This window comes from Micromesistius poutassou (assembly GCF_964030765.1).
Source record: "Micromesistius poutassou genome assembly, chromosome: 10".
Taxonomy (NCBI): domain Eukaryota; kingdom Metazoa; phylum Chordata; class Actinopteri; order Gadiformes; family Gadidae; genus Micromesistius; species Micromesistius poutassou.
Window position 1 is genome coordinate 12,432,338 of NC_140280.1, and position 27,889 is coordinate 12,460,226.

The 27,889-nt window shown below is 44.6% G+C and overlaps 1 protein-coding gene across 2 annotated transcripts; it reads right to left on the reverse strand.

Annotated features, from left to right (window-relative positions):
* Positions 1-15,455: 15,455 nt before the first annotated feature.
* LOC311354787 (lysosomal proton-coupled steroid conjugate and bile acid symporter SLC46A3-like) lies at positions 15,456-21,350 on the reverse strand. Of its 2 annotated transcripts, none has more exons than XM_084474639.1 (6): positions 21,260-21,350; positions 20,897-21,102; positions 19,239-20,133; positions 18,410-18,493; positions 17,722-17,878; positions 15,456-16,437 (listed from the first exon to the last, which is right to left on the reverse strand). In XM_084474639.1, the coding sequence occupies exons 2-6, from the start codon at positions 21,086-21,088 to the stop codon at positions 16,332-16,334; spliced, it is 1,434 nt and encodes a 477-aa protein (XP_084330765.1). In that variant the 5' UTR covers positions 21,089-21,102; positions 21,260-21,350; the 3' UTR covers positions 15,456-16,331. The 2 variants fall into 2 exon arrangements, with proteins under 2 accessions (XP_084330765.1, XP_084330766.1); XM_084474640.1 differs by having other exon boundaries at positions 15,456-16,456.
* Positions 21,351-27,889: the final 6,539 nt, after the last annotated feature.

Here is a 27,889-nt window from a genome sequence, read left to right on the forward strand (position 1 = left end):
CAGACACGTCATCGTAGGGCTGCTCCATTATGGAAAAAAAATCATAATCACGATTATTTTGGTCAATATTGAAATCTCGATTATTCAAATGATTATTTTTGAGTTTGAAAACATGATGCATTTATTCATAATTTCTCTCCAAAAAAAACACTTTGTAAATGAGAACTTTGAAATTTCCCCTTAAAAAAATACACAAAATGGTCCAATAGAAAATAAAGTCCAGATATGAATCCAGCTGCTCTGCAGTTGGAATTTCTATAAAAAAAAAAAAAAAAAAAACTGGATTATATTAGTTTGGTGATCGTTTCACTCTTAAATCGAAATCGCGATCAAAATACGATTAATCGCCCAGCCCTACTTCATCGGGGTCATGGCAGAGTCTGTTGTCAGTTAGCTTTGGACGCAACGTAATGTAAGAAGAATGTTTTCAAAGTGCCTCCCCTGCGCGCACACGCACACACACACACACACACATACACACACACACTATAACTGTGTAGTAAACAGTTGAATGCACTGCTATATCCTCTTCATTCATGATCTGTGAGCAGACAGAGGCACAGAACGCCTGCCCCAGAGGTGCTCCTGTCACGATCGTGTCGTCAATAATGCCAATCAGTAGATGTAGATCGTAGATGAAGTGCACTTCAGAGATCACCGAGGGCCAACAACTTTAAACTGGGAGAGGAGTGGGCGATCTCACATGGAGAGTGTGGGGGGGACGGGTAACAGGTACCCACACACACACACACACACACACACACACACACACACACACACACACACACACACACACACACACACACACACACACACACACACACACACACACACACACACACACACCGTGGGCATTGGCTTCGGGTGTCAACGCGTGGCCCGGGCCAGGAGGTTCATTACAGCTGCCAGTGCCACGGGCCGGATCACAGACCCTCACAGAGCAGCGGTCTGGGGGGGGGGGGGGGGGGCGGCACTGGGGAGATAAGCTGAAAGAGTGCTAGAACGGTGAATGCCATGAGAAAAGGCAGCGGCCGGAAGTGGAAAGAGGAGACGAAAGGACGAGCCAATAACAAATCAGCACACACACACACACACACACACACACACACACACACACACACACACACACACACACACACACACACACACACACACACACACACACACACACACACACACACACACACACACACACACACAGAGTGAGAACGAGAGTGTGCAGACCCGCTACATGGTCCGGAGCTCGATTCCAATGGGTTCCAAAATATTGCACAACTTATGTAACCAGAGCCCTTCCAGTCCTTTAGAGACACACACACACACACACACACACACACACACACACACACACACACACACACACACACACACACACACACACACACACACACACACACACACACACACACACACACTTCATCAAGTGACACAGATAATAGGGAGGAGGAGGAGGAGGAGAGACCAGAGAGGAGAAGAAGAAGAAGATGTAGCTTGCTGAAGGTGGCAGGAACGCCTAAAACCTAAAGTATGGCTTAGGAGCCCTGACAGCTGCTACCCCACCCAGCCCCACCCCTCCTCAGCTCACTCCGGGCCCCACCCCTCCTCTGCTCACTCCGGGCCCCACCCCTCCTCTGCTCACTCTGGGCCCCATGCCAACATGAAAGACACCTGGAAACCATTATTTATCTGAAAGCCTCCAACCTGAATGTGAGTGTGTGTGTGTGTGTGTGTGTGTGTGTGTGTGTGTGTGTGTGTGTGTGTGTGTGTGTGTGTGTGTGTGTGTGTGTGTGTGTGTGTGTGTGTTTTGGGGTGGGGGGTGTCTACGTGGCCAAATGCATAGAAAAGAATGCTTGATGTGTGTGTGTGTGTGTGTGTGTGTGTGTGTGTGTGTGTGTGTGTGTGTGTGTGTGTGTGTGTGTGTGTGTGTGTGTGTGTGTGTGTGTGTGGTCAAGGGCTAATATTTACCGGTGGTGGTGTATGCCGCTGTGACCCAAAGTTCAAGCTTGTGTCCTCTCTCTCTCTCTCTATCTCTCTCACCCCTTTACAAAGCCTCTACCTCACTCTCCCAGGCCACGCCCCTCTCTCTCTCCCCCTTAATAAAGCCCTCTCAGGCCACGCTTATGTCCTCTATCTCCGTAATGAAGCCTATACACCTCTCTCTCTCTCTCTCACTCACGCCTCTCTCTCTCTGAAGCCTTTAACTCACTCTCCAAGGCCACTCCTTTCTCTCACCCTTTTATAAAGCCTATACCTCACTCTCATGACCACGCCTCTCTCTCTCTCTCACTCCTTTATGAATCTTAATCTCACTCTCCAAGGCCACTCCTTTCTCTCTTTATAAAGCCCAGGCCTCGTTATCCCAGCCACGCCTTGGTCTGTGTTGGTACATCCACTTTCCTTTTCCAGCCCTGGAAAGATTCTATTTTATTTATAGTTCACAATTTTAGACAATGCGTGGTATCGATTCATTCACATTGATTACATAGCACTCTCTGTCCCTCTCACTCGCTCACTCTCACAGCTGTGACCTTCCTCTTTCCCTGGCAGCCTCTCGTCTCTCCCCCTTTACCCTCCCCCTTTACTCCTCCCACTTTTCCCATCATTCCTCCCCTGATCCCCCCCCTTCCCCCCCCCCCCCCCCTCCCCGAACACACCGCCAAGGAGGGGCGACGGCTCCGCCTGCCCCTTTAAGAGGACATGACTCACACACCCTCTGGCAACCACACACACACACACACACACACAAGGTGGAGGGCCCCCCAGATAGGTGAAGCCCTAAAGACTATAAACAGCACTTGAGTCTTTGCTGTAAAACACCATCAGGGTTGATGGTTCAATTCTCCCCTCGCCCCAATGCCCGGAGCCCAACCTTTAAATCTCACACGAGTCATCTGTGTACCCCAGTTAAAGTGGCTTACAATCCTACAACTTTAAGCTCACTCAAGCAAACCCTGCAAAACACAGAGAGGGAGGGAGGGGCCAGGGTAGGGAGGGAGGGGCCAGGGGAGGGAGGGAGGGGCCATGGGAGGGAGGGGCCAGGGGAGGGAGGGAGGGGCCAAGGTAGGGAGGGGCCAGGGTAGGGAGGGGCCAGGGGAGGGAGGGAGGGGCCATGGGAGGGAGGGGCCAGGGGAGGGAGGGAGGGGCTAGTGTAGGGAGGGGCCAGGGGAGGGAGGGGCCAGGGAAGGGAGGGAGGAAGGGGCCAGGGGAGGGAGGGGCCAGGGAAGGGAGGGAGGAAGGGGCAGGGAAGGGAGGGGCCAGGGAAGGGAGGGAGGAAGGGGCCAGGGGAGGTTACGCCGACCAATAAGGACAGTGCAATAGGGTAGGGCCACGGGGTCAAAGGTTAAAAGGGGATTGAGGTTGTGCAATGTTGGCCTGTATGATTAGAACACAGAATAGTGAGATAAACTAGTAATAACGAAACAGAAAGAGATGGACTACATGTGCATAGGGACAAACTGACAGAGAAAAAATAAAGAGAAAAAAGAAGCAGAGAGAGAGAGAGAGAGAGAGAGAGAGAGAGAGAGAGAGAGAGAGAGAGAGAGAGAGAGAGAGAGAGAGAGAGAGAGAGAGAGAGAGAGAGAGAGAGAGAGAGAGAGAGAGAGAGAGAGAGAGAGACATACAATCAGGTATGTAAGTACACACACAAACATGTCTAACCACAAACAAACTACTAATACCAGTATGCATTGGGCTTCTGCACCCAATGCTTGAAGTTGTGTTTGGACCCTTTACTAAAGCTCACAATTAATCCAAAGCACTCCGGCCGCATCCAACCTCAAACACAAGCACAAACACTATCCCATGTCCTTGTGTTTGCACAGGCTTAACCACACGTGTGCCAAAAACAAACGTCGCAGACACCCTTACTTATTCACACACTGAGGCAGGCGATACACTACTTCCCTTTCTCTGTGACTCTTATTAAGACACACACACACACACACACACACACACACACACACACACACACACACACACACACACACACACACACACACACACACACACACACACACACACACACACACGACAACGATAAGGGACTTGCCACAAGCCAAATTCCTCCAACACGGTGAGCTAAAGCCAATCAAGTTAAATGATGTATGATCCTCGAAACCCGATTGTCGAGAAGTACAGTCGGGCTGCTGAGGGCTGGCCCCAGACCTGCCAGCCGATTCCCTGGAAGACACTCCTTCCTCACCTGGAATTGGCATGCTTTGCTTCCAGCCTCCGAGGACAGTTTTCTGATCAAAGGCCCCCCCGGCCGTATGATGTCATACCTCAAACTAGGGTTGGGCGATGTCCCCTAAATTGGCAGTTGTTGTTCACAGTTAAACACCACGATGGACGATGACATCGTTGTCGGGGGGGCGGGGTGGGGGGGCGTGGGGGGGCGTGAAGAAAAAAGAAATAGCTTCCACTTAAGAAGAGTTGAAACGATGGCGTTGGTTGCTAAAAAGGGTAGGCCTACTACTTTGCTTTTATGGCATTTTTTTTGGATTTAGCCCTGATAAGAGAGTGGACAGCCAAGGGACACGACTGACGTTGTGTGCAAGATCTGCTCATGTGTAATCCGCGAAATAGACGTGCAGACGACCGATCGACATGACCACTTTATGCGCCTCGCAGAAGTTAATAGAAATGATGATAAACAAAATATCACAGAGCATAGAGCAGGATTGTGAACGTTGACAATGTCTCATGTCAATTTACAATCTGCAAAATGTGTCTCTGCGTTGGCCGACTTCTCAGTCACGTACGCCTCCGTAGTCAACGCTGTCCAAGCATCAGTGGTGACGGCAACTTTCTCCGTTAAGGTGGGGGGGGGGGGGGGCCTGGCATCACGATGGTGGCTCTCGCCGATGGACGATGACATCCTACCTCAAACTACATGTTTACTTGTGTGATTCTACCACTTGTTGGCGAAAATCTATGTTCATCAACACACACACACACACACACACACACACACACACACACACACACACACACACACACACACACACACACACACACACACACACACACACACACACACACACACACACACACACACACACACTTCTTCTAACAGTTCTACATCCATGGTTAGTTGTGAGCATGAACTAATTTGCTATTCTACTGGCAAGGCACCCCCCCCACCCAACCCCATCACCACCAGCCCCCACCCCACACCCCCGGGGGGGGGGGGGGGGGGGGTGTGGGGTGTTCTCTTCCCTTCTCGATCCCCCGTCTCTCTGGCCCTCTCCAATGTGGCCATTTTGGCACTGAGGCCGGGGTTGTCATGGTGATGGGATTCTTTTCCTGGTTAATGATTGTGGCAAGTTGGTAGGGGGTCACTGCCACACACACACACACACACACACACACACACACACACACACACACACACACACACACACACACACACACACACACACACACACACACACACACACACACACACACACACACACGGGTGTGTCATGGAGACGTTTGCAAGACCCCCCGACCAATGGGTGCATGGACCGGAGATTCTAGTAGACGTGTGCACACACACAGCCTCCGTGAACCCTTCCTCCCGATTCGTTGAAAACACACCACAAATGTACACACCCAAGCACGTACATTCACCCTTCTCTCTGTCTCGCTCACTTCCCTCTCCCCCCCCCCCCCGCCCATCTCTTACAGGGGGGAAGTTTAATGCACTTCCTGTTCAGTTCAAAGTGAAGCAGGCCTTCTCATCTGGTATCCAAGCCCTCCTCCCAGATCAGGCCCTCTCCACCCCAGGAAGAATCTGGTGACAAATCCAATAAAGCACCACCTCTCCACACACACACACACACACACACACACACACACACACACACACACACACACACACACACACACACACACACACACACACACACACACACACACACACACACACACACACACACACACACACACACAACCCCTCCTAATCCTCCACACACACCCATCTACAACCCCCCCCCCCCCCCCCCCCCCCCCCGACACACACACACACACACACACACACACACACACACACACACACACACACACACACACACACACACACACACACACACACACACACACACACACACACACACACACACACACACACACACCCTATCAGAAGGCTACTCTAGTAATTATTAGCTGTTAATTGGACACTCAAACACTCAATCAATACCATTGGGTCAAACATCTCTCAATATTGCAGTGAATCTCCCTCAATGATGATGAGAGGATGTTTTCTGTAGGATTTTCAAACAGGAGAAGTCGACTTTGCCAAAGCGACTTGAAATGTGGCATAGGGAGACAAAACGACCCATTAGTAAAAACAACAGAACAGCAGCCCCCGTTTCTTTCCAGCGTCTGCCATTGAAATCCAGTCTGTGAATAAACCTGATCAGCCGGTCAGGTGGTTCCAGTGGCGTATCTTGGGGTTTAGGGGGTTTCGGGGGGGATTTGGGTAAAACCGCAGGAGTTAAAACACCAGCAGAGAGCCCCAGCCGAGCAGGGAGCTCTCGCACCAGGCGTCTGGATACGGGCGATGACGAGAACACATCTTGATATTTCCGGGAAACAAAGGAGGTTTTCCCTGCTAGAATTAGCTCCTATTTAGATGCAGAACAAACCGTCATAAGCATAATAGAAATGTCTCATGGCTGTGGAATATAAATGATAGAATATTGAATGGTGGTCTGTAGCCAGATTAGGCTGTCATGACATCCTAGCTCGTCCGCCCTTGCAATGAGATCCCAGTTGGCTTCAGAGATGAACAAAAAGTTGACCCTTGGCCCTGGGTTCAATTGCTTAATTGTTACTTGGATGGGCTATGGGATGCTGTCAGTGTGTTGCCTACTTGAAACATTGTGGCTGGGGGGAAACATCCTATCGGTGTGTGTTCTGAGTTATCGCGCTCCTGCATGCCCCACTCTGCTGCCTACATCCAAGTATTGGAAGACAAAAAAAGAGCCATCTGATGCAAATAGTACATCAACTCACACTTCACTCAAAAGACTAACACTACTTTTTGTCCATTCAATAACTGTCCTACAAACGGCACTCACAGCGTGCACAGACCGCCAGCAAATAGCCATGAGGCAGGCTGCAAAGAGGCCCACATGTCAAACATATCTCAAGATGGCCCGTGCAAGGAGAGATGCTTGGAAGACGTGCAGCAGAGAAAGGGCAGAGACAAAAGAAGAGCTGGATGGAGTGGAGGTACGAATGTGTGATCTGAACACTGAGCCCTCATTCCTCGTCCATAGCGTATTAACATTCTCAGCCTCCAGGGTGAAATCTGTGGTGGTTCCACAACACCAAAACTATTTCAGTTCCTAAGCCACCGCTCACATGACTCACTGCCGCTGGCCGTCTGACCTCCACGTAAACCGAACTCTTGGTCCTTAGTATTAGGGGAAGTATTGTTTACTGCGGGATATGCGAGGCATGTGCCCTCAAACAGCAGCCCCTCCGTTCTCTGTTCCCAACGCTTCACCCGACGGGACCCATGATGAACCAACCAGCTGCTGCTACACCAGCCAGCAAGAAAAGGGGATCTAGCCAGCTGACAAAGAGGGCGGAGCCGTAGACGTTATGAAGAACAGAGTAAGTTAAGGGCGTGTAGACACATTTATGCTGCGTGTACACAAGCGCAAGAAATTCCTATCGAACAAAGCCTATGATATCATGCAATGATGACAAGTGGATCCGTCACGTCAAATCAGGCAAAAAAAACAACTAGCGTCAGTCATGCCGGAGACTTGCGGATTGTCGGGCTGCCAGTGTAGACGACACAGAAGTCGTAGACGTTTATAATCACTTCCTTCAATTAAGAAAAGATGCCAAGTTGCCTAACGTCAGAAATATTGGCAGCCACAAACGAACACTCCCATAAAAGGGAACTTAATTTCTTCCTCAATAATTTAACTACTTGTCTCCATGCAGATTTCCACAGCGGTTTAGCTACCCCCAATTGATTGCAAATTCTTTCAACCACAATAATTGAACCTCTGATGTTACGCAAACATTCAATGATGTGAAGAAATATGTAGGCAAGGATTTCCCTGACCTCAGCCTAAAAAGGCAAACATAGCCATGATTCTAGTTAGTGCAGGGCTCAAGCTGATGTCAAATGACCCATCATCATGAACTAGAGGGTGGAATATTATACAACATTGAGACAGCAGTTCCTTTTAGTAACTCAATCATTTGAGTGATCCACGGGGAAACTACCATGGACACATTTTGTCTGATATCACCTGCAATGACCAAGAGCACTTTAAGGCTACTGAAAAGCAGCAGGTTGCGAGGTCTAATCCAAGCAAAAGACTTCATCAAACCCAACTGTATTGAAGCAAGCAAAGCACCTAGCTGAGAAGCAGCCAGCCAGCCGAGCCGGCCCAATGGCGATGAGCAATCACACAGTTGGTTTCTATTGGGTCATAGATGGAACCGCAGGAAGACAGTTAAAGTTTAACAGACAATACCAGTCTGGGTGGCTGGACATCTACTGCTGTTGTTGAAGTTGGTTGCATGCAAATATTTTTCATGCAGATTCTGCACAAGGAAGTAATTCTGACATTGATATTGGTAAAGAATGTGTTACCACACATGAAGCCAGGAGAAGACTTACGATGGCTCGATTACCCAACCAATATTGTCCTTTAGGAGTTCTCGAAGTAGCATGTCAAACAAGATTGTGTCTTAATGCTTAATGCCACACCCAATACAAACAAACAAGTTGGACCTGAAAAAATCATTGTTGCAGTCCATAGTGAACCACTGATTAAGGGGTGTGTTGTGACGCGTGTACTTTGCCTGGCAGGTTGCTCCGCTCAGAGTTTTTCCACTGACCGTTGGCTTCACCCACGCCCCCACTTGTCTGTTAATTCTGTTTATTCCGTCTTCCACATGGCAGCAAACACAAAGCCAAATATTTGGATTAAAAATGTCCCTTTAGAAACCAATGCTTCATGGGACAGGACTCCACCTCAGCACAGACAGTCCACGGACCAGACAGGCAACTGTAGTCCAACCTTTAACCTGCTGCTTACAAAAACACAACAATAGCTGACTAGAGGCAACCTGTTGAACAACCAACAGCCCATTGATCCATCAGCCAGTCGTGTTCAGCCTACCAGCTCATGCAGCCCAAACCCCTCATCCAAGCAGCTCGCCTTCATGGCCGGCCTAGCTCTGTTTTATTCTGACTTCCACATAAATTGTGCTGCTGTGGCTCTATAAATAGTCCTGCTGCCTGAGGGTGCTCAGGACCAACGCACTGAAGCAAGGCACTTGGTGACACCATCACCAACAGCACCGCTTTAAATGAAGCCCAAGTTGTTCTTTTCGTTACTTTTTTTCGCTCAGCCTTTCTGTTAATAACATGATAGCACTGAACATTTTGGTATCAGACTGTTGGAATAGACCACCCAAGTCTGAAATAAATGTTCTGCCCAAATAAGGCTTTCTGTGTCGCCTGGTGGACCAACGTGAAAGAACAATGAGCCAAACCTGAAACTAATCACAACGCTGTTGGCTCAAAATGTAATAATGAATTGTAACTAGTTGTAATGCTGCTGGAATTTCCTTTCTTAAATGAAAAGAAGAAAGGAAAACCAGATAATATTTCACAATGCTATGTTTATTTTAATTTATAGGATACACACATTAGCAGTTGGGTCTGTTTTACTCATACTATGATAATGCTGTTGAATCTGTTTTTTCCCATGAGTCCGATTTGATGCATAGGCCCCAAAGTAATGACAGCAATTATCAGGTCTCTAGTACAGGCCTGTCCAAAACAGCACTTTCCTTCTACTCAGACATAGTGTCAATCATGCGGCAATGTTGTGAATAGTTTGATCCGCTTTGCCTTCTTTACTGCTTCACTGGAGCGCATGTTGGCCTGGGGTTGCTGGTTTCACAAGTAGAAACATCACTCCTCCCCCTGCAATCAGGTAGCGCGTCAGCAGCCGGTGCCTGGCCAGCAGGGGTTCCATGAAACACATGAGCTTGGACCCCTACACCAGGGGCTCCCAAGACCTTGCACTTTGAAGTCGCGTGCACCCGCTCGCACACACATACACAAACACCCTTTTCAGTTTAGTTTATTACACCACCATTATTAATCCACTTTGGAGCTTCAATCAATAAGCTTTTGAGGCAACCGTTTTTGGGTCATTTAACAACAGGTTATTTCCAGGCCTTTCCATATTTTCTACAATTTCAAGATATATATATATATTTATTTATTAATGTCGGAAAGTGGTTTGATTCTTCAAGGAAACCGCAAACACAAGGCAAAGTTAAATCACATTTGTCTCCGTTTAGCTCTGTGGTGGGATGCAAGCCAATCAAAAGTGTATAACAGTTATTTATCCTCCTACTGTTCTCAAGAACGCCCCCCTCAAATTAATGTGACAGAAAACAATAAAACCCAAAGCCCTCCCACCTCTGTGGCAAACCAGGTCTCTCTCTCCACCAGCCATATCCTGAAGAAGCAAATCCTCGGGCCTCAATGTTAACTTTACAATCTTCACAACACAGCGGTAAGAAACTGAACTGAATCTGAATGTCCCTTTAGCATTTATGAGTTAATCAAAGTCCTCCATAGTACAGTGTAATACAGTATGTGTGGCTAGACAGATGAGGAGGAGATGAGGACGGGAGAGATTGTAATGTATACAATATTACTTTTGAGTGTACCACTTTGAGTGGTCAGAAATCAATTAAAAAGGGTAAACCCTTTTTGAGCCCGTCCCGGCCTACTATCAACATTTAGGAAATGTAATTGAAAGGAAAGGCATTAATGCTGTTCAGGCTTTCACTAGCTCTACCCACTTCAATCACATTTGCAGGGGAAGGGCATGCCGGAAACGTTTAGTTGACGTTACCGGTTGACTTTAAGTCACTTTGGAGTTCATTGACATCCTACTTTTTACTATGCAACCCCTTAACTAAGTGTACGTGTGTGTGTGTGTGTGTGTGTGTGTGTGTGTGTGTGTGTGTGTGTGTGTGTGTAAAGTCAAAATTAAAGTGAAATGACAGGGTTAGACTCTGAAAATGACGGCCATGAATATTCTGGAAAATGTGTTTAAAAGCAACTTTCTGAGTATAGTGTATTTATGTATATATATGGATCCTGGTGGGGCACACTGAAAGTAACATTTACTACCAATGGGCAATTCAATATCTGATCCTAATTGACCCAACTTCCTCTACAATTGATCTTCAGCCAATGACTTGATGGAATTCATTGCTGCTGTTGAAACCTGAACAAAAAGCTGCTGATGTTATACGCAAATCAACCTTTCCCCCACATACAGGTTAAAGTATTGTATTTAGACAATATCGCTCGCAGATGCGAGTTTGATGGAGGTACTGGCTGTGGCTGTGTGTGAGAGAGTGTGTGTGTGTGTGTGTGTGTGTGTGTGTGTGTGTGTGTGTGTGTGTGTGTGTGTGTGTGTGTGTGTGTGTGTGTGTGTGTGTGTGTGTGTGTGTGTCAACAGTCCATTTTTCAAACACCAATCTTGCAGCCATAACACCATTCTACTCTTCATTTGGACCATTCAGTTATTTCCAACCATACAAACATTGGCTACATATTCCTTTGCTTCGCTGTAGTGCTCATGTCTGTTTGTAATAAATATCACACATCTTCCTCTTCGGGTCTGTTGGGAGCTTTAGGCCAGCTTTGCCTTTGAAGTACTCTCACCTTCAAGTGTGGCTGTTTTTAAAAATGTCCCGCATGGATATAAATCTGTGTATTCTGTCATCGGTGTGTATTTAATGGTTTCAATAATACATTTAAAGTCCCAGACAGCACGTGTTCCCGCCATTGGGTCACACACCCAGGGAACAGAACCCCTTGACTTTGACTTACAAAGAAGAAGACTAGCCTATCCCTAACCAGTGACCCTGTGGTTGTCATCCAGTTTTCTATGACTGAATGGAGCAGTTTGGTGTCTTTTACCAAGACCTATCTCAAGACTGAATGGCGTAATTGCACCTTTTGTTGCCATGAACCGCTTGCTGGCTGAAACAGTGGCAGTGTTTTATTCAGGCACGGTGCAATTAGGGGCACAACACAAGGCGGCAGCCAATAGGACAGTGGGTCGCCTTGCTCAAGGCAGTGCACCTGGCGTCTTCCCAGGGTTCTGTGCGCCTGGGTTTCTGAAAAGGGTGACTGGCTCTTTAAAAACTAAGATGGTGTCCTACGAGCCTGCCGTTTCTCTACCTCTCGTTTCCTGCCTTGCCTGTCGAGATCACACAACACCCTAACCGAACCGAGACAGTTCACATGCACTCCACACAGTGAGAGGAGAAGAAATAGAGAAGGGGAGGTGTAGAAACGAGGAGAGCGTAACCCCCCACCCCTAACGGTGAGCGATTATAAGGGACTGAATACTTTCTGCACGTCACCATGAGTGACAGTATTACCAAGCGAACACCGAGCCATGCAAGAACATTAGTTACGGGACCTGAGACACACTGTTCCGCTGCTGTACACCTCATTTAACACACTGTCGGCTCAGTTATTCATCATACCGTTAGCCTTTTTTTGTAATCAACACGCCGTATCGGCACAGGCACATGTTGAGCTGACAATGTCATCTCGAGTCATCAAGTTAGGCTGACAGGACGGTTCCCTTGTACCGAAGAGGACGGACTCAATAGTGTGGAATACGGACTTACTTTCTTGGTCCGAGTCTCCGTGTGCATCTCGGTTGCTAAGCGGGTGCAGCAGCCTAGGGGCGGAGTGGTGGTGGTGGTGGGGGGTCGGCCGGGCTGCCTGGGTAGCTATTTGAAGAACAACTGTGCTCTTTTGGGGGGCAGTTCCCACCTTTACACTCAGTTTACGGGAAGATACTACGGATATCTACTGGCTATCTTCGTGAAATATGTTCAGCTCATTGCCGCCTCGTCGAGCGCTTCCTTCGTCCCCCCCCTCTGTATGTCGGCGTGTTGTTGCCGTGTGTTTAGGGTTGGGCTCTCTCGCTGCCTTTCTCCTCCGCCTCTCCCTGCTTATGACCCCACCCTACGTCCCCACCCCTCATCTCCGGCAGTCAGACGCTATGCAGAGCAAGCACAGCTACCGAAACTGCAGCCCAAATGTGTAACTTTTCATCCACAGACATACCAGTGAATTCAGGCTATGCCTGCACCCGTAGGTCGCCGAGCCCATGCTGTGTGCAATTGGTAGATTAGTTACATTGCAGCGCTGGAGATGGTTTAACTGTAAGGGAGGGACCTTCCCATGGTAGTCATCCATGGTAGGGACTCTACACGGAAATCGCATGACAAGCGCCAACTGGAAGTTATATATAAATATGTAGATTAAATATCTGGAATTGCAACACTTGGTAAATTAAAAGTTGTAATGGAAGCATCAAGAAAACCAACCAATACGTAATGACGCAATGGTGGCGACTCGTTACGCCCCGTTTAAAACTTCTTCACTGCGGGTGGTAGGGATGGGCTCACTCCAAATCATATATTGACTTCATGACTACCTGCTTATGGACATAAGCTCTCACTATAAACATATGTATTGTTAATATAACACATCAACATAATGGGCTGTCAAATAACAGAACTTGGTATAATGAGTATAATGTTAAATACCTAAAATAACTAGTTCCAAAACTATTGAATCAGGGTGATTAGTTTCATACTGTGGATTTCTAAACTTTCAGCAAAGGGCATGTGGAAAAACAAGCTTTGAACTTTATGGGTAAACAGTGATACATAAGGAAAAATAACTTGCCTTTGAAATAGTACACAGCATATCATATAGTAACTATAAAATCATCGACCACACGCTTTCATTAAAAGTGATCTAGGAGGCTACAGGTGGGCTGTTATTTATTTAGCATCTTTCATAAAGATATAGCCTACCTTTACCATTATTTAATTTATACCTAAAATTCACACATAAAAGTTTACGAACTAAATGGTAAACATTAATCATATTACATATTAACAACAAAAGAGGAAAGGCTTTGTGAATATGCAACGGTTTGTTGGAGTGAGACCGGGTGCAATGACAAAGCATGACACTTTTATTATAGAGAACTAATGTGTAATGTAGCAATACACAACGTGGTTACTCTGAATCGAATAGTGCATATAGTGTGCCAACGTTAAGTGATAATGACCACCCATTCCTTTAAATTGGGGGTTCTTCCATTAATTTTGTCTATGGACACAAAATACTATTTCATTGTGTCTGTGGGAACATCACACTCCAGGGCGTTGTCAGGCTGCCACCGTCCACCAATGGGTCCGGACCCATCTTGGTTCCCAACCCATGGTAGATATGCTGATGTAAAGGTAACAGACCATGACAGACCATCATTTGTAGTTGAATTTAAGTAATGGGGTACTTCTAAAATACCCTTATTGCCATTCTTTTTTTTCCCACAGTCACAAGAATGTAATAATAATTATTATTATTTTATTACGGGGAGGATGTGTTTGACATCTGGTTTGGAAAATCCCTTAGACTTCCTTATACTGTGAAACAATAAAAACAAACAATAACCCTTGAGTATATTCTAAATACCCTATGAAGCAAAGTAGCCTCATTTAGTAAGATGAAAACAAGCCAACTAAGTCCCTTGTTATTATTATTCCATTCATTGGTATGGGTAATAATTGAGCAATGCAAAATGCCTGACAAACAACTTAACACATGCGGTTAACACAAGTTATTGGGAGGTAGGCCTACTAAATGTTCACTGCCTCCACCAAATGCAAATGTTTACCCTAGTGGATTCTTAGGTGAAATGTGGGAATAGGCCTACACTAAGAAGACCATGGAACTACAGATTGATTGGAGCACACTTCAGTTCAAACACTTTGCTTAACTGGTCCTTGATGCATGTATAGTATTGACTGGTTTAGTGGTCTAACGTAATAGTATCTTGATCAAGGACTTTGACCTTTTCATAGTCAGGAGAATGGAAAGCATCCTCCTGTTGACAACACCTGCAACTATCATCACTGTAGTCCATTTGTCGTTTCCGCATTGTTATAACTGTATAAACAGTACTGAAACTTTGAAACTTGAAACTTTGATACTACAAACAGTGCTACAATCCAAGTTAATCACCGGTGTTTAGGACCCCGCTGAAATGGTCCTTGGGTCATCAAGGAGGAGTATTGCTGCAACTTTGGGCACGTCGCAAGAGAAAAGCCGTTGTGAAAATGTAAAGCCTTAACCAACACTGACACCTGGCGGTCAATATTGTAGTGACATACTGCAAATACACGTTGATTACTGCAGCCGGACAAACTTGTGGCTTTAAATGTTGATCTTACTTAAAAGGCGATGTCTAACAAAGTAAACACAAGTGCAAAGATCACATTTAAAATCGGACCAATTAACAACTTTCAGGCACAGAAAAACGTCTAATTCTAGTTCAATCAAAAGGTTTCCAGTTGTTATTGCAACATAATAGTTCATACATTTTTATTAAAAATGTTATAATCATTGATAGATTTATAAAAACAGATTTACATAAAATGCATACATATGTAACAAGAAGTGATAGAAGAAGGCGATTTTCCAACACAAATGTGCACAACAACGCTCATGTTGGTTTGCTTTTTTAGTTTTCAACCTGGGGTTTTACCCCACTTCTGTCCTGAGATCGGTCTTCATTTCCCTTTATATGTTACTATGGGAATACAAAAACACCCAGGGGAAATCTAATGTTTTGGTTTACAATATCAAGTGTACTACTTTTGTAATTAAGTAATTCATTAAAACATTGATTAATTCATTTGTTCTACCTCATTACGAAACCCTTGGTAACATCACATGTGGTAGTGTCCACTCAGATGTACGATGGACAGATCAACTCCAGTTTAGTCATTGGTACAGTCCACCAGACACCTCCTACACTCCCAGACATGTGGGCTGCATCCAAACCTGCCTACTACATACTGCTGTACTGTTTTCTGACACACACACACACACACACACACACACACACACACACACACACACACACACACACACACACACACACACACACACACACACACCAACTTTCTTACCTATTATATGTGAAGGTGAATGTCAATCATCCAAGCAGCTTTATAGCTGTGGCACTTTAACACGTGAGGGTCCTTTGGTAAAAGCATCTTTCAAAACAAGGATCTGAAACTAATATATCCAAAAATCACAATATGAAAAAACGAAACCAAAGAATGTTTTCCAGCTACGTTTTGTGCGGGCTGCGTCAAAGCTCTACTGTAATCGTCCATTTTCCTGCACAGAGAACCCTGACATCCTGAAGACTTAAAGCAGCAGTGTGTGTGTGCTACCGAGGGTCGTAGCACAGCTCAAGAGGGTATAGCGCCGTCCACACCTGGCTCCACCTCCTCTGAGACCAAGCCATCCATCCCCTCGCCCTCCTGAGCCGGGTCCTTCAGCAGCACCGACACTCTGGAGTCCAAGAACAGTCAGAGAGGACACAGCAAAGTGAGTGAACATGAGGCGTGATCGTTAAACTTTGAAGTCTCTGCAGTTCATGGCTGAAAAAGTACACATAATTACCTTATCAATTAATAGGCAACCGCTTCTAGCTAATACCTACTATTACTAATTACTAACTAATAATTAGTATAACTAGTCCAAACAGATAACTTAATATTATGTTTTCTAATCAGTACAAGCTGTTGATTCCCACTGAAAATATCTCCTTATGTGTAAGACTAGTTGTACACTGAAAGTAAGGTGTTAATACAAATCCACAGCCTGCCACAATTATCAGAGAACAGGTACGTAATGTGATACACAAAGAGGTTCTTTGGAATCTAACAATGCATCAGTTTGCACACAGCTTACCTAATCATTGAGCTGAATCATCATTCTCGTTCGACACACACACACACACACACACACACACACACACACACACACACACACACACACACACACACACACACACACACACACACACACACACACACACACACACACACACACACACACACACAATGACTCAGCACTTCCTGGTCTAGCCATGCCAACTGTTTTTGTAAAGATAATGGTAAACCGTTTATTAATATGATAACATTGCTCACTATAATTCTGCGCACATGAAAGCGGCACAAGGAAAACATTTGTAAGGATATATACGTTGTACGATGAACGATATCGCAAGGTCTCATTTTTGTAAAGCACTGGTTGTGCAGGAGTGAGAGCTGAGTGCTCTTGTGTGTGGAGAATGCAGGAGGTCACGCATGAAAAACTGCAGGTAAAGGATTCTGGCAACTTAAGGACTTCAACTGAAATGCATGCCCGAGAATGCATATCAATTCAATCTTGCCCGAATACCCACAGCCCTAAACATACATTTAGGTTAAAATGAGGTGTCCTACAAGAAATCCTGTTTCTTTACTAATAATAAATAATAATAATTAATTTATTATTATTATTAATTAATAATAGTTAAAATTAGCATTAACACAGAGGCTAAACCTTTAAGAGATATGTTGTACCTATCTAAACGTGTGTGTCCAACAACGTGATTTGTGTGAACACATAAGACGACAAAGTCTACGTTTTTAACTTCCTTTATCCAGTGGTTTTAAACCCAAGATGGGACCCTAAAAGATGCAGAATTTTGGCATTGGATCTCCTTGGGCCCTAGAAATCCCACGATAATGAGATGAGCGATGGTGCCTGGTGTTAGCTTCATGACTTACCCTAGTAGGACACCGGGGATGAGACAGAGGCCTGCACCCAGCAGGAAGCTGAAGCCTGGCCACCACCCGACCGTGACGGCGTAGACGCTACTGAAGACGGCTGAGGCTATGCTGCCACTCAGACTCTCCATGAAGGCTACGCATCCAAACAGAGATCCTGTGCAACGACAGACGCTTTGTTAGGTAATCAGAGATGCTCCTTTTTATTTTTTCTAGGATAACAAATGCCCTACAGTTCTGCTTATATTGATGTAGACATAACATTAATGGGATTTTAGATTGGATGTCTCACATGTTTGACGTTGTTTGTATATTTTGGGTTCTGAACATGTTTTTACGTATGTGTATTTTAAGATGTGGTTTCAATGTCATGGACTCTTGGAAGACCATCTAAATAATGAAACTAAACAAATTGCTTGTTTCAGCTGATTCTAGACTATGAAAGTATTCAAAGTGCAAAGATAATAAAACCTATCCATAATAATAATAAAATCTATCCAAACCCCAGCTGTAAACCGATGGATTCAGAAACATGGTGAGTCAAGAGTCAAGTGGTTCTAGCAGTGGACGGGTTTCATTTAATTGCTTGATTCCTAATCCTTTCAAACAAAAGTGAAGAGGCTACTGATTGCAGTTTGGAGCCATGGCCCGAAGTATGCCAACTGGCGCCGTTTCTCAATCACCTCACCTTGCTCGGACGTGGAGACAATATTTGACATCATGGAACGCAGGACAGGGGAAGGCATGATGGATAGGAGCAGAGGTATCCTCACTACAGAGAGCCAATGACAAGACATTAAAGTAGATGTGGAAGACAGAGCAACACAGTGCAGGAAATATGTGTGGAATCTCAATCTGTAACAATGGCTGATCAACTCTAATAAAAAAGAAATAGAAGGACGGGATTGCAGAGTCGCTCACCAGCTTCCGCAAAACACTCAAAACCCACCTGTTCAGAGTTCACCTAGACTCTGCATAGCCATCCAGGCCGCCCACTATTGTATGTTGTACGTCCTGGCACTTAATGTACACACTTAATGAATGTTGTATTTATTCATAGTACTTAATTGTGTAGCAACTGCATTAGCTAGCTATCACTGCTGTATACAGGGAACGGGTTAGCCTAGCGATTGTTAGTACTTGCACTTGGTTCTATAAACATCTTTACTGTACCAACAGCAATATATTTTTCACTTCTTATGACAAATGTACTTATTTTACGTCGCTTTGGATAAAAACGTTTGCTAATAATTGATGCAAGGCAAAATGTATAGACTAGGATGAAATACTATGTTAGAAATAAACACACAGATGAATTCATCTTATGCCATATACCTTTCATATAACTTTCTACATAAGATTACTGCGTGTGTGCTAGTGGCCAAGTCCGATCAGTTTAGGGACAAAGAGAGTGTCACACACTTCCCACTGGATATTTGATAATGAAATGTGATCACGACAGCCCTAGTGTGTGTGTGCTAGCCTTGATGGATGAGGCATGTGTGTACTCATCTCACCGAGAAACATGGCCAGAGTGGTCTTGACAAAAGACAACGTGGTCAAGCCAGCTATGACGGAGAGCAGGCCGACCAACACGATCACCGGCTGGGGAACGCCGCAGTGCGTCAACGCCAGCACACCCAGGAAGCTCCCCAGGAACATCGTGGTTGACAAGGCGAAGCCGTAGCCGATGAGGATCTCGTCCCAGCACAGCGGCTCGTTGAGCTCATAGAGGGTGATGGAGGACATCCCCCCGTTGTAGGCGATGGTGAAGGTGGCTAAGGTCAGGATGAGCAGCACCAGGCGAGCGTTGTCCCTGCGGCTGAGGCCCGCAAACATCTGATAGATCCCCAAGACCATCTGCTTCATCGCCGAGCGGCGAGGGGGGTCTTCGCCACCGTCGGAGGGATGGGCGTAACCGGCCGGCGTTCGTTTCACTGATTCCTCCAGGAAGAAGACGGCGTAAAGCAGCGTGAAAACCTGGCACACGACCCCCGTGAGGACGGGCCAGTTGAAGCCCGCCGCTCGCAGGAAGTAGCCCGTGGAGATCGCGGACACGCAAGACAACAGACCAATCACCAGGTCTATGCCGGCCATGCGCAGCGTTTTCCGTTTGCCGTCGTCGCATATGTCCGCAATGTACGCGAAGCAGCCGCCCAATAGGGTTCCTGTGCTGCCGAACAGCGAGGAGAGGAGGGTGGCCCCCACCAGCAGGTAGATGTTGAGCTCAAAGTAGGACACGGTCAGGAAGGACAGGCTGTAGATGAGTGCACCGATGAGAGGCATGATGATGGTGACCTTGCGTCCTCTCTGGTCGCTGTAGGCCACCAGGATGAGGGTGACCACCAGAGACGGTATGACGGAGAAGAGCTGCGTGTAGAGGGAGAAGAGAGAAGCCTGCCTCTGCACCTCCTGGAGACCAAACAGAAGAAGAAGAAAACTTTTGGTTTTGTTTGTTTGGTTGCTTGTTGTTTGGTTGCTGTCACATAGTTATTGACATATGCAATGTCAATATGCAATATGTCATATGCAAACTGTTGCGGGTTGATGATTTTTTACTTATAATGACGAAAGTAGAAAGGTTTGAGGGAAAATTATATGAACAAAAATTGTGGCCCCAAGAAAAAGGAACCAGTCCTTTCATAGGCGAAACAGGTGTGTCCCAGGCACAAAACATGCAGAACCTTCTTCTTTAATTCTTAAAAAGGTGATAATTGGCTCTTTACTGTGAACAGTTTAGTGTTCGACACAAACAACATCATCACTTTCTGGAGACACACAATAAACAAGAAGCAACTCATTAACTGCAATAAGCCTGCAAGAGGGATATCAATATAAAAGTTGGACATTGACCAATAAGGTATAGATTTCCTACAGCGACGTGGTAGCACTGTTAAGATACAAGTATACAGTAAAAAGTATCACAATATGTTATTGTATCGCCTAATATGTGCATGTAATTGAGTAATGAGTCTGTAGACAATCCAAGAATATCAGGAAATATGGAAAACCCAAACATATTAAATAAACAAAGAATACATTTGCCTGTATTTAATAGTATGCAAGCTCAAAAATATAACTTTGGGGGTATGGGTCTTTAAAGGATCACATTTAGACGATTTTCAACGAATGCCTGGCTGGCGTCAATTTAGTTTGAGTCGCCTATGTAACTTACCTCATGGTTGGTTGAATTGTCACTGGTATCATTGTGCGTACATCCAGATGTGTTGTGGTCATGTGGATATGTGGTGTTGGTCAGCTCCTGCCAGAGTCGCCTATACACGTACTGCTCTATCAAAGGGTAGACCAGAAAGGCAGCAAAGGCATAGAGCCCTACAATCGGCTCGACAAGGTAAAAGCCCTTCATTCTTGTTGAAGTACCTAGAGGGGATAAAAAAGTGTAACGTGTATAATTATTCTTTGCGTATGCTTATAACATTTTACATATGTATTCTTATAACGTTATATTGTTAGCATAGCAAGTTGGATTTGTTATTCATTCGTATTTTTGAAAGCAATATTCGAGTTTTTGGCTTACCCAAGGAGTCGTTTGACTCATGTTAACCATGAAAACACTTTTTCTCAGACACCGTTACATGATCGATATGACTCGTGCAGAAAATGCACGGTGCTCCGTGTCTATTTATTTACTAAATGTTTCCAAGCAGGTTTGGCTCCACCCCTTGCGTGACCTGATTGGACACAGCATTTAGTCACGCGCAGAGCTCTGTACATGCGAAATATGCCAAAGGGATATCCATACATTTTTTTCTCTATCATATAAATACTGATGATATTATGAGTGAAATATATATTTTATATATATTATGTAGTTAAATATTATATATATTGTCCTAAGCTTCCCGATGGCGTTGTTTTTTTTCCTACTATGGCCTCGCCAAGACCCGCCCTACTCTGTCTGTGATTGGCCAACCCGGTCTCCAGTGGAATTGTCACCGCTGTACAAAATACCACGGCCGAGAATGTACGCCTCCTGCATTCTTTCAGCCAATCAGGGCAAGCGATGTGAAAATATCGTTTCTCACGAGATTTCTCACGAGATTTTCTCTTGCAACGTAAAGCAAAACACCTACCGCTCTTAAATAAATAAATAAATAGCCTACATATATAAATATGTAGCCTACATATTTACAAATAGCCTACATACAAATAGCCTACACAAATAGCCTACATATATAAATATGTAGGCTATGTCAATGGTCAATGGTCAGATACAGATCTTGTTATAACGATAAACTACATAGCTACATCTTATAATATTATTACTAAATAATTGTATATTTATTTATATATATATATATATATATATATATATTTTTTTTTTTTTTTATTTTTTTTTTTTTTTTAATTAATTCAATATTAAACCAATGCATTTCAATCGGGAGATTATTTTCGATAGAATATGGGGCAGGCTGCGCAGGATTCTATGGTGCTATGGTTCCCATCGACCACACGACCTGGCCATTATTTGATTTTCTGTTTTATATATCCTGCATTTAATACATGTACACGTTATATGCACAATATTCTGAACAAACCCCCGAACATGTTGATTCTAGGTTCCTGTGATAGGAGGGGGACGCTGTGATGAGGAACATTAATGTACACAATGTATGCACCGTTCACGTTGCGAACAACTTCATGAGTTCAAACATAAACATTCATTGTAACATAACATTCATTCATAGCTCTGCTCCGAACCACGTTGATGACGTTAAGTGCGGCAACTGAGCTGCCGTCAATTGTGTTGTTTTTGTCGTAATCTAGGGTCCGCTGGCTAGGAAATAGACAACAAATATTCTAAGGTGTCCTTCAAAATTCACCTTGGAATATAATTTATATTTTCCGCAGTTTAGACTCATAATTAATAAGTTACTTTTGTTTTGAACTTTCTGACCTTTTATTTTTTTTAATCCCTGGTGGCTAGTCACGTCACCCTGAGAGATGCGCATGGACAGATTTTGTTTTGTGACAGCCTATAACCTATTCGTGAAAGCAAAACATCAAGCTCATTGATTTAACTAGGCATGTTATTTGAAACAATTAATTAAGTTATCATATAAATGAAAGAGGCCATTCAAATATACTAAAGTGATTCATTAGGAGGCCGAAGGCCTAAAGGAAGTGATGCAATAGGTAACTTCTGAGTCAAGGACAGTAACAAGTAAGCTATAGACCTGGGGTCTCTTTTTTATCAACGGGTGTCTCAAAGGACGCATACGATTATCAACTTGGGGGCACCAGCCCTACAAGAAATTACTCAGCAAGTGCTCCATCTGATCTCGTTGCACCTCACCGGCTCACTTGCAAGATTTTGGCCTGAAGTTCTTCCAAGACCTACAACCTAGCCATCCAACATACATATCTGAGAATCAGGCCTCTCTTTAATAATGACAAAAAGCTATGAGAGAACTTTTTGTTATCTCACAAGGGGCGTGGTGCTGGCTCCTTTTGACGTTTTGACCCCAGACTTCAAAAACTTGTCCACAGGCCAGCTGTGTCTACACACCTTAAGGCACACATTTACACCTCCATCCCACCAAAAATGGGGACTAGAAAGTAACCTGTCTTATTCATATTTACTGTTGGAGGTCACGCCCCTTTTCCCGCTAGAGATTCCAAAATGTACACACACATTTCCCAGGGTCCTGAGAACAACATATCTGAGATTTGGAGTTCTAGCCCTTACAGAAAAAAAGTTTTCTAAAATGGACAGTTGTTAGGACAAAGCCTCTCAGAAGTGTGACGTGCAAGACCTAGTGGATCAGAATGTGGTGGAAGGAAAGTTTTTGGGATAGGAAGGTCCTACCGCCCTAAACTTGACTAACTTATTCTAGGGCCTAACTGGGACCCCCACACCGAAACTTGGCCTTCTCGGACCCCGAGGGCAGGGAGGGGGGGGGTCTGAGGTTTTGGGTTAGGGTTAGGGTTAGGGCTGGCTTTTTTCCAGAGACCCATAATTTTCACAGAGTAATCCCGATGCACCCTGAAGGTCTAATGGATAAGATTCTATCTCTTGTCAACTAATTAATGTCCTCGCCTCAGCCAACTATTGCATCACTTCCTTCAGGCCTTCGGCCTCCTAATGAATCACTTTAGTATATTTGAATGGCCTCTTTCATTTATATGATAACTTAATTAATTGTTTCAAATAACATGCCTAGTTAAATCAATTAGCTTGATGTTTTGCTTTCACAAATAGGTTATAGGCTGTGTCACAAAACAAAATCTGTCCATGCGCATCTCTCAGGGTGACGTGACTAGCCACCAGACACGGATTAAACAAAAAGGTCAGAAAGTCAAGTTCAATACAAAAGTAACTTATTAATTATAAGTCCAAACTGCGGAAAATAGAAAGATATTCCAAGGTGAATTTTGAAGGACACCTTAGAATATCTATGTTGTCTATTTCCTAGCCAGCGGACCCTAGATTACGACAAAAACAACACAATTGACGGCAGCTCATTTGCCGCACTTAACGTCGTTAACGTGGTTCGGAGCAGAGCTATGAATGAATGTTATATTACAATGAATGTTTATGTCATGAAGTCGTTTGCAACGTGAACGGTGCATACATTGTGTACATTAATGTTCCTCATCACAGCGTCCCCCTCCTATCACAGGAACCTAGAATCAATATGTTCGGGTTTGTTCAGAATATTGTGCATATAACGTGTACATGTATTAAATGCAGGATATATAAAACAGAAAATAAAATAATGGCCAAATAATGGTGTGGTCGATGGGAACCATAGCGCCATAGAATCCTGCGCAGCCTGCCCCATATTCTATCGAAAATAATCTCCCGGTTGAAATGCATTGGTTTAATATTGAATGAATTAAATAAAAACATAAAATATAAAATATATATATAAATATACATTAGTTATAATATTATAAGATGTAGCTATGTAGTTTATCGTTATAACAAGATCTGTATCTGACCATTGACCATTGACATAGCCTACATATTTATATATGTATTTATTTATTTATTTAAGAGCGGTAGGTGTTTTGCTTTACATGCAAGAGAAAATCTCGTGAGAAATCTCGTGAGAAAGGATATTTTCACATCGCTTGCCCTGATTGGCTGAAAGAATGCAGGAGGCGTACATTCCCGGCCGTGGTATTTTGTACAGCGGTGACAATTCCACTAGGAGACCGGGTTGGATTGGCCGGGTTGCATGCAACTGAACTGGATGCTACGGTACCCTCGCTGTGAGCATTCGAGAGCATCACAAAAGAGCCCTAACCCTAACCATGACCCTTACCCTAACCCCTAACCCTAACCTAACCCCCAAACCTAACCCTAACCCCGAAACCTAACCTATTCCCAATCTGAAGCCACCTCAAATAACACCAAGTCTCCTCCGCTGTCCGTCCCGTCCGCGGGCACACCTTCACAGCGCACTTTGCAGTTTATACTCCGTCACATCCTTAATTCGGCCACGTTAATTCCCCGCACCATCACTCCCGAGCGCAGACGGCCGAGTGTAACCACCGACCTGAAGCCTCGACCGAGCAAGACGATAAAATCACGAGACATGATCCTATGGGGCATAAAGTTAGGGATTGGACTATTTGTTCCATCAAGCCCGTAGTGATCCTTGGTGACTCAAACCTGAGTCGGATCCCTCCCCACACACACATAGACGTCCAAATCGACAGTTATTCTGGTGCCAAATTCCAACATATCACACAGGTTTTAGATAAAAATCCCCCCAATCCACACACCAAGATTGTGGTGCTCTCTCTGGGCATCAACCATATGGACAACCTGCACCGCGAAACCGTAGAAAAATACCCGCAGGCCACAATCTATGTCCCCATCATTCATTTCTCACATAATTTAGCTGCACCACACAAGACCCTATTACGACTTAATGCATTCATCACCATGAATGCATCACTAAACACAACGCACTATTTGAAATACACCACTCCCAATTCCACACAACTCACGACGACATACATTGGACAACAGACACTGCATCACGCATAGGCCTACTACAACATTGGCTGCCTGGATCAGTTAAACTTCGGGCGGGGGCTTATCAACCCTCTTCCATCTGTCAGAAACGGAAACCGGGCTGCTGCAGAGGGGCCTCAGTTTCATCCCCACCCCCCGAGCCATACATCATTACAACCGGTCACTCAAACTCATTGAATATTTCCATGACCGTCCCGGTGGGCCCATTCCACCATTTCAGGGGCCGTCCAGCTGGGAACCACCGCCGGGCGCCTCGTCGGGGAACCTCACCACACTCCTCCGTAACAATAAACACATAGCCATACATAACCACTCAACCAACACTTTGGAAACACCCAACATTACTGAACAAGAATATATGGCACTTAGACACCTGCGTAATTACAAACACATAGTTATTAAACCCGCTGACAAAGGGTCCAAAATAGTCATCTAATTGCCGCTTTTCCACCGACAGTACCAGCTAAACTCGCCACGACTTAGTGCGGCACGACTTGGTTTAGTTCCAGGCACGTCGCGTTTCCATCTAAAAAAGTAGGCTACCTACTACCTGCGGGGGGGGGGGGGGGTAATGTAATAATTATCAACCTTAACTTTGGCCCCCCCCCAGGTACATGGGGCCCTACGCGCTCTGCGTACTCTGCGTATGGGGAGCGCCGGCACTGTCCGTGTCCCCCTCCAGCCACGCCGGACACAACTTAACTTCGAGTTATTATTCCCGTTTGCAGCCGCTGGCCAATCAGTTGCCAGCAGCCTGTTTACGTCATACAAAAGTACCTGCTCCGCTCGCTTGGAACCTCGATGGAGGTGCTACTAAAATAAATAACGTAATGACGCAATGGCGACTCGTTACGCCCCGTTTAAAACTTCTTCACTGCAGGTGGTAGGGATGGGCTCACTCCAAATCACATATTGAGTTCATGACTACCTGCTTATGGACATAAGCTCTCACTATAAACATATGTATTGTTAATATAACACATCAACATAATGGGCTGTCAAATAACAGAACTTGGTATAATGAGTATAATGTTAAATACCTAAAATAACTAGTTCCAAAACTATTGAATCAGGGTGATTAGTTTCATACTGTGGATTTCTGAACTTTCAGCAAAGGGCATGTGGAAAAACAAGCTTTGAACTTTATGGGTAAACAGTGATACATAAGGAAAAATAACTTGCCTTTGAAATAGTACACAGCATATTATATAGTAACTATAAAATCATCGACCACACGCTTTCATTAAAAGTGATCTAGGAGGCTACAGGTGGGCTGTTATTTATTTAGCATCTTTCATAAAGATATAGCCTACCTTTACCATTATTTAATTTATAAGGTCAGACCATAATTTGTACTTGAATTTAAGTAATGGGCTACTTCTAAAATACCCTTATTGCCATTATTTTTTTTCCCACAGTCACAACAATGTAATAATAATTATTTGTCCTGTCTCCTGTTGACAACACCTGCAACTATCATCACTGTAGTCTATTTGTCGTTTCCGCATTGTTATGATAACTGTAAACGTACTTTTTTTTTGGGGGGGGGGGGGGGGGGTGGTATCTTCTTTGCAAGTTGTTGAAACTTTGATACTACAAAGAGTGCTACAATCCAAGTTAATCACCGGTGTTTAGGACCCAATTGAAATGGTCCTTGGGTCACCAAGGAGGAGTATTGCTGCAACTTTGGGCACGTCGCAAGAAAAAAGCCGTTGTGAAAATGTAAAGCCTTAACCAACACTGACACCTGGCGGTCAACATTGTAGTGACATACTGCAAATACACGTTGATTACTGCAGCCGGACAAACTTGTGGCTTTAAATATTGATCTTACTTAAAAGGCGATGTCTAACAAAGTAAACACAAGTGCACAGATCACATTTAAAATCGGACCAATTAACAACTTTCAGGCACAGAAAAACGTCTAATTCTAGTTCAATCAAAAGGTTTCCAGTTGTTATTGCAACGTAATAGTTCATACATTTTTATTAAAAATGTTATAATCATTGATAGATTTATAAAAAAAGATTTACATAAAATGCATAAATATGTAACAAGAGGTGATAGAAGAAGGCGATTTTCCAACACAAATGTGCACAACAACGCTCATGTTGGTTTGCTTTTTTAGTTTTCAACCTGGGGTTTTACCCCACTTCT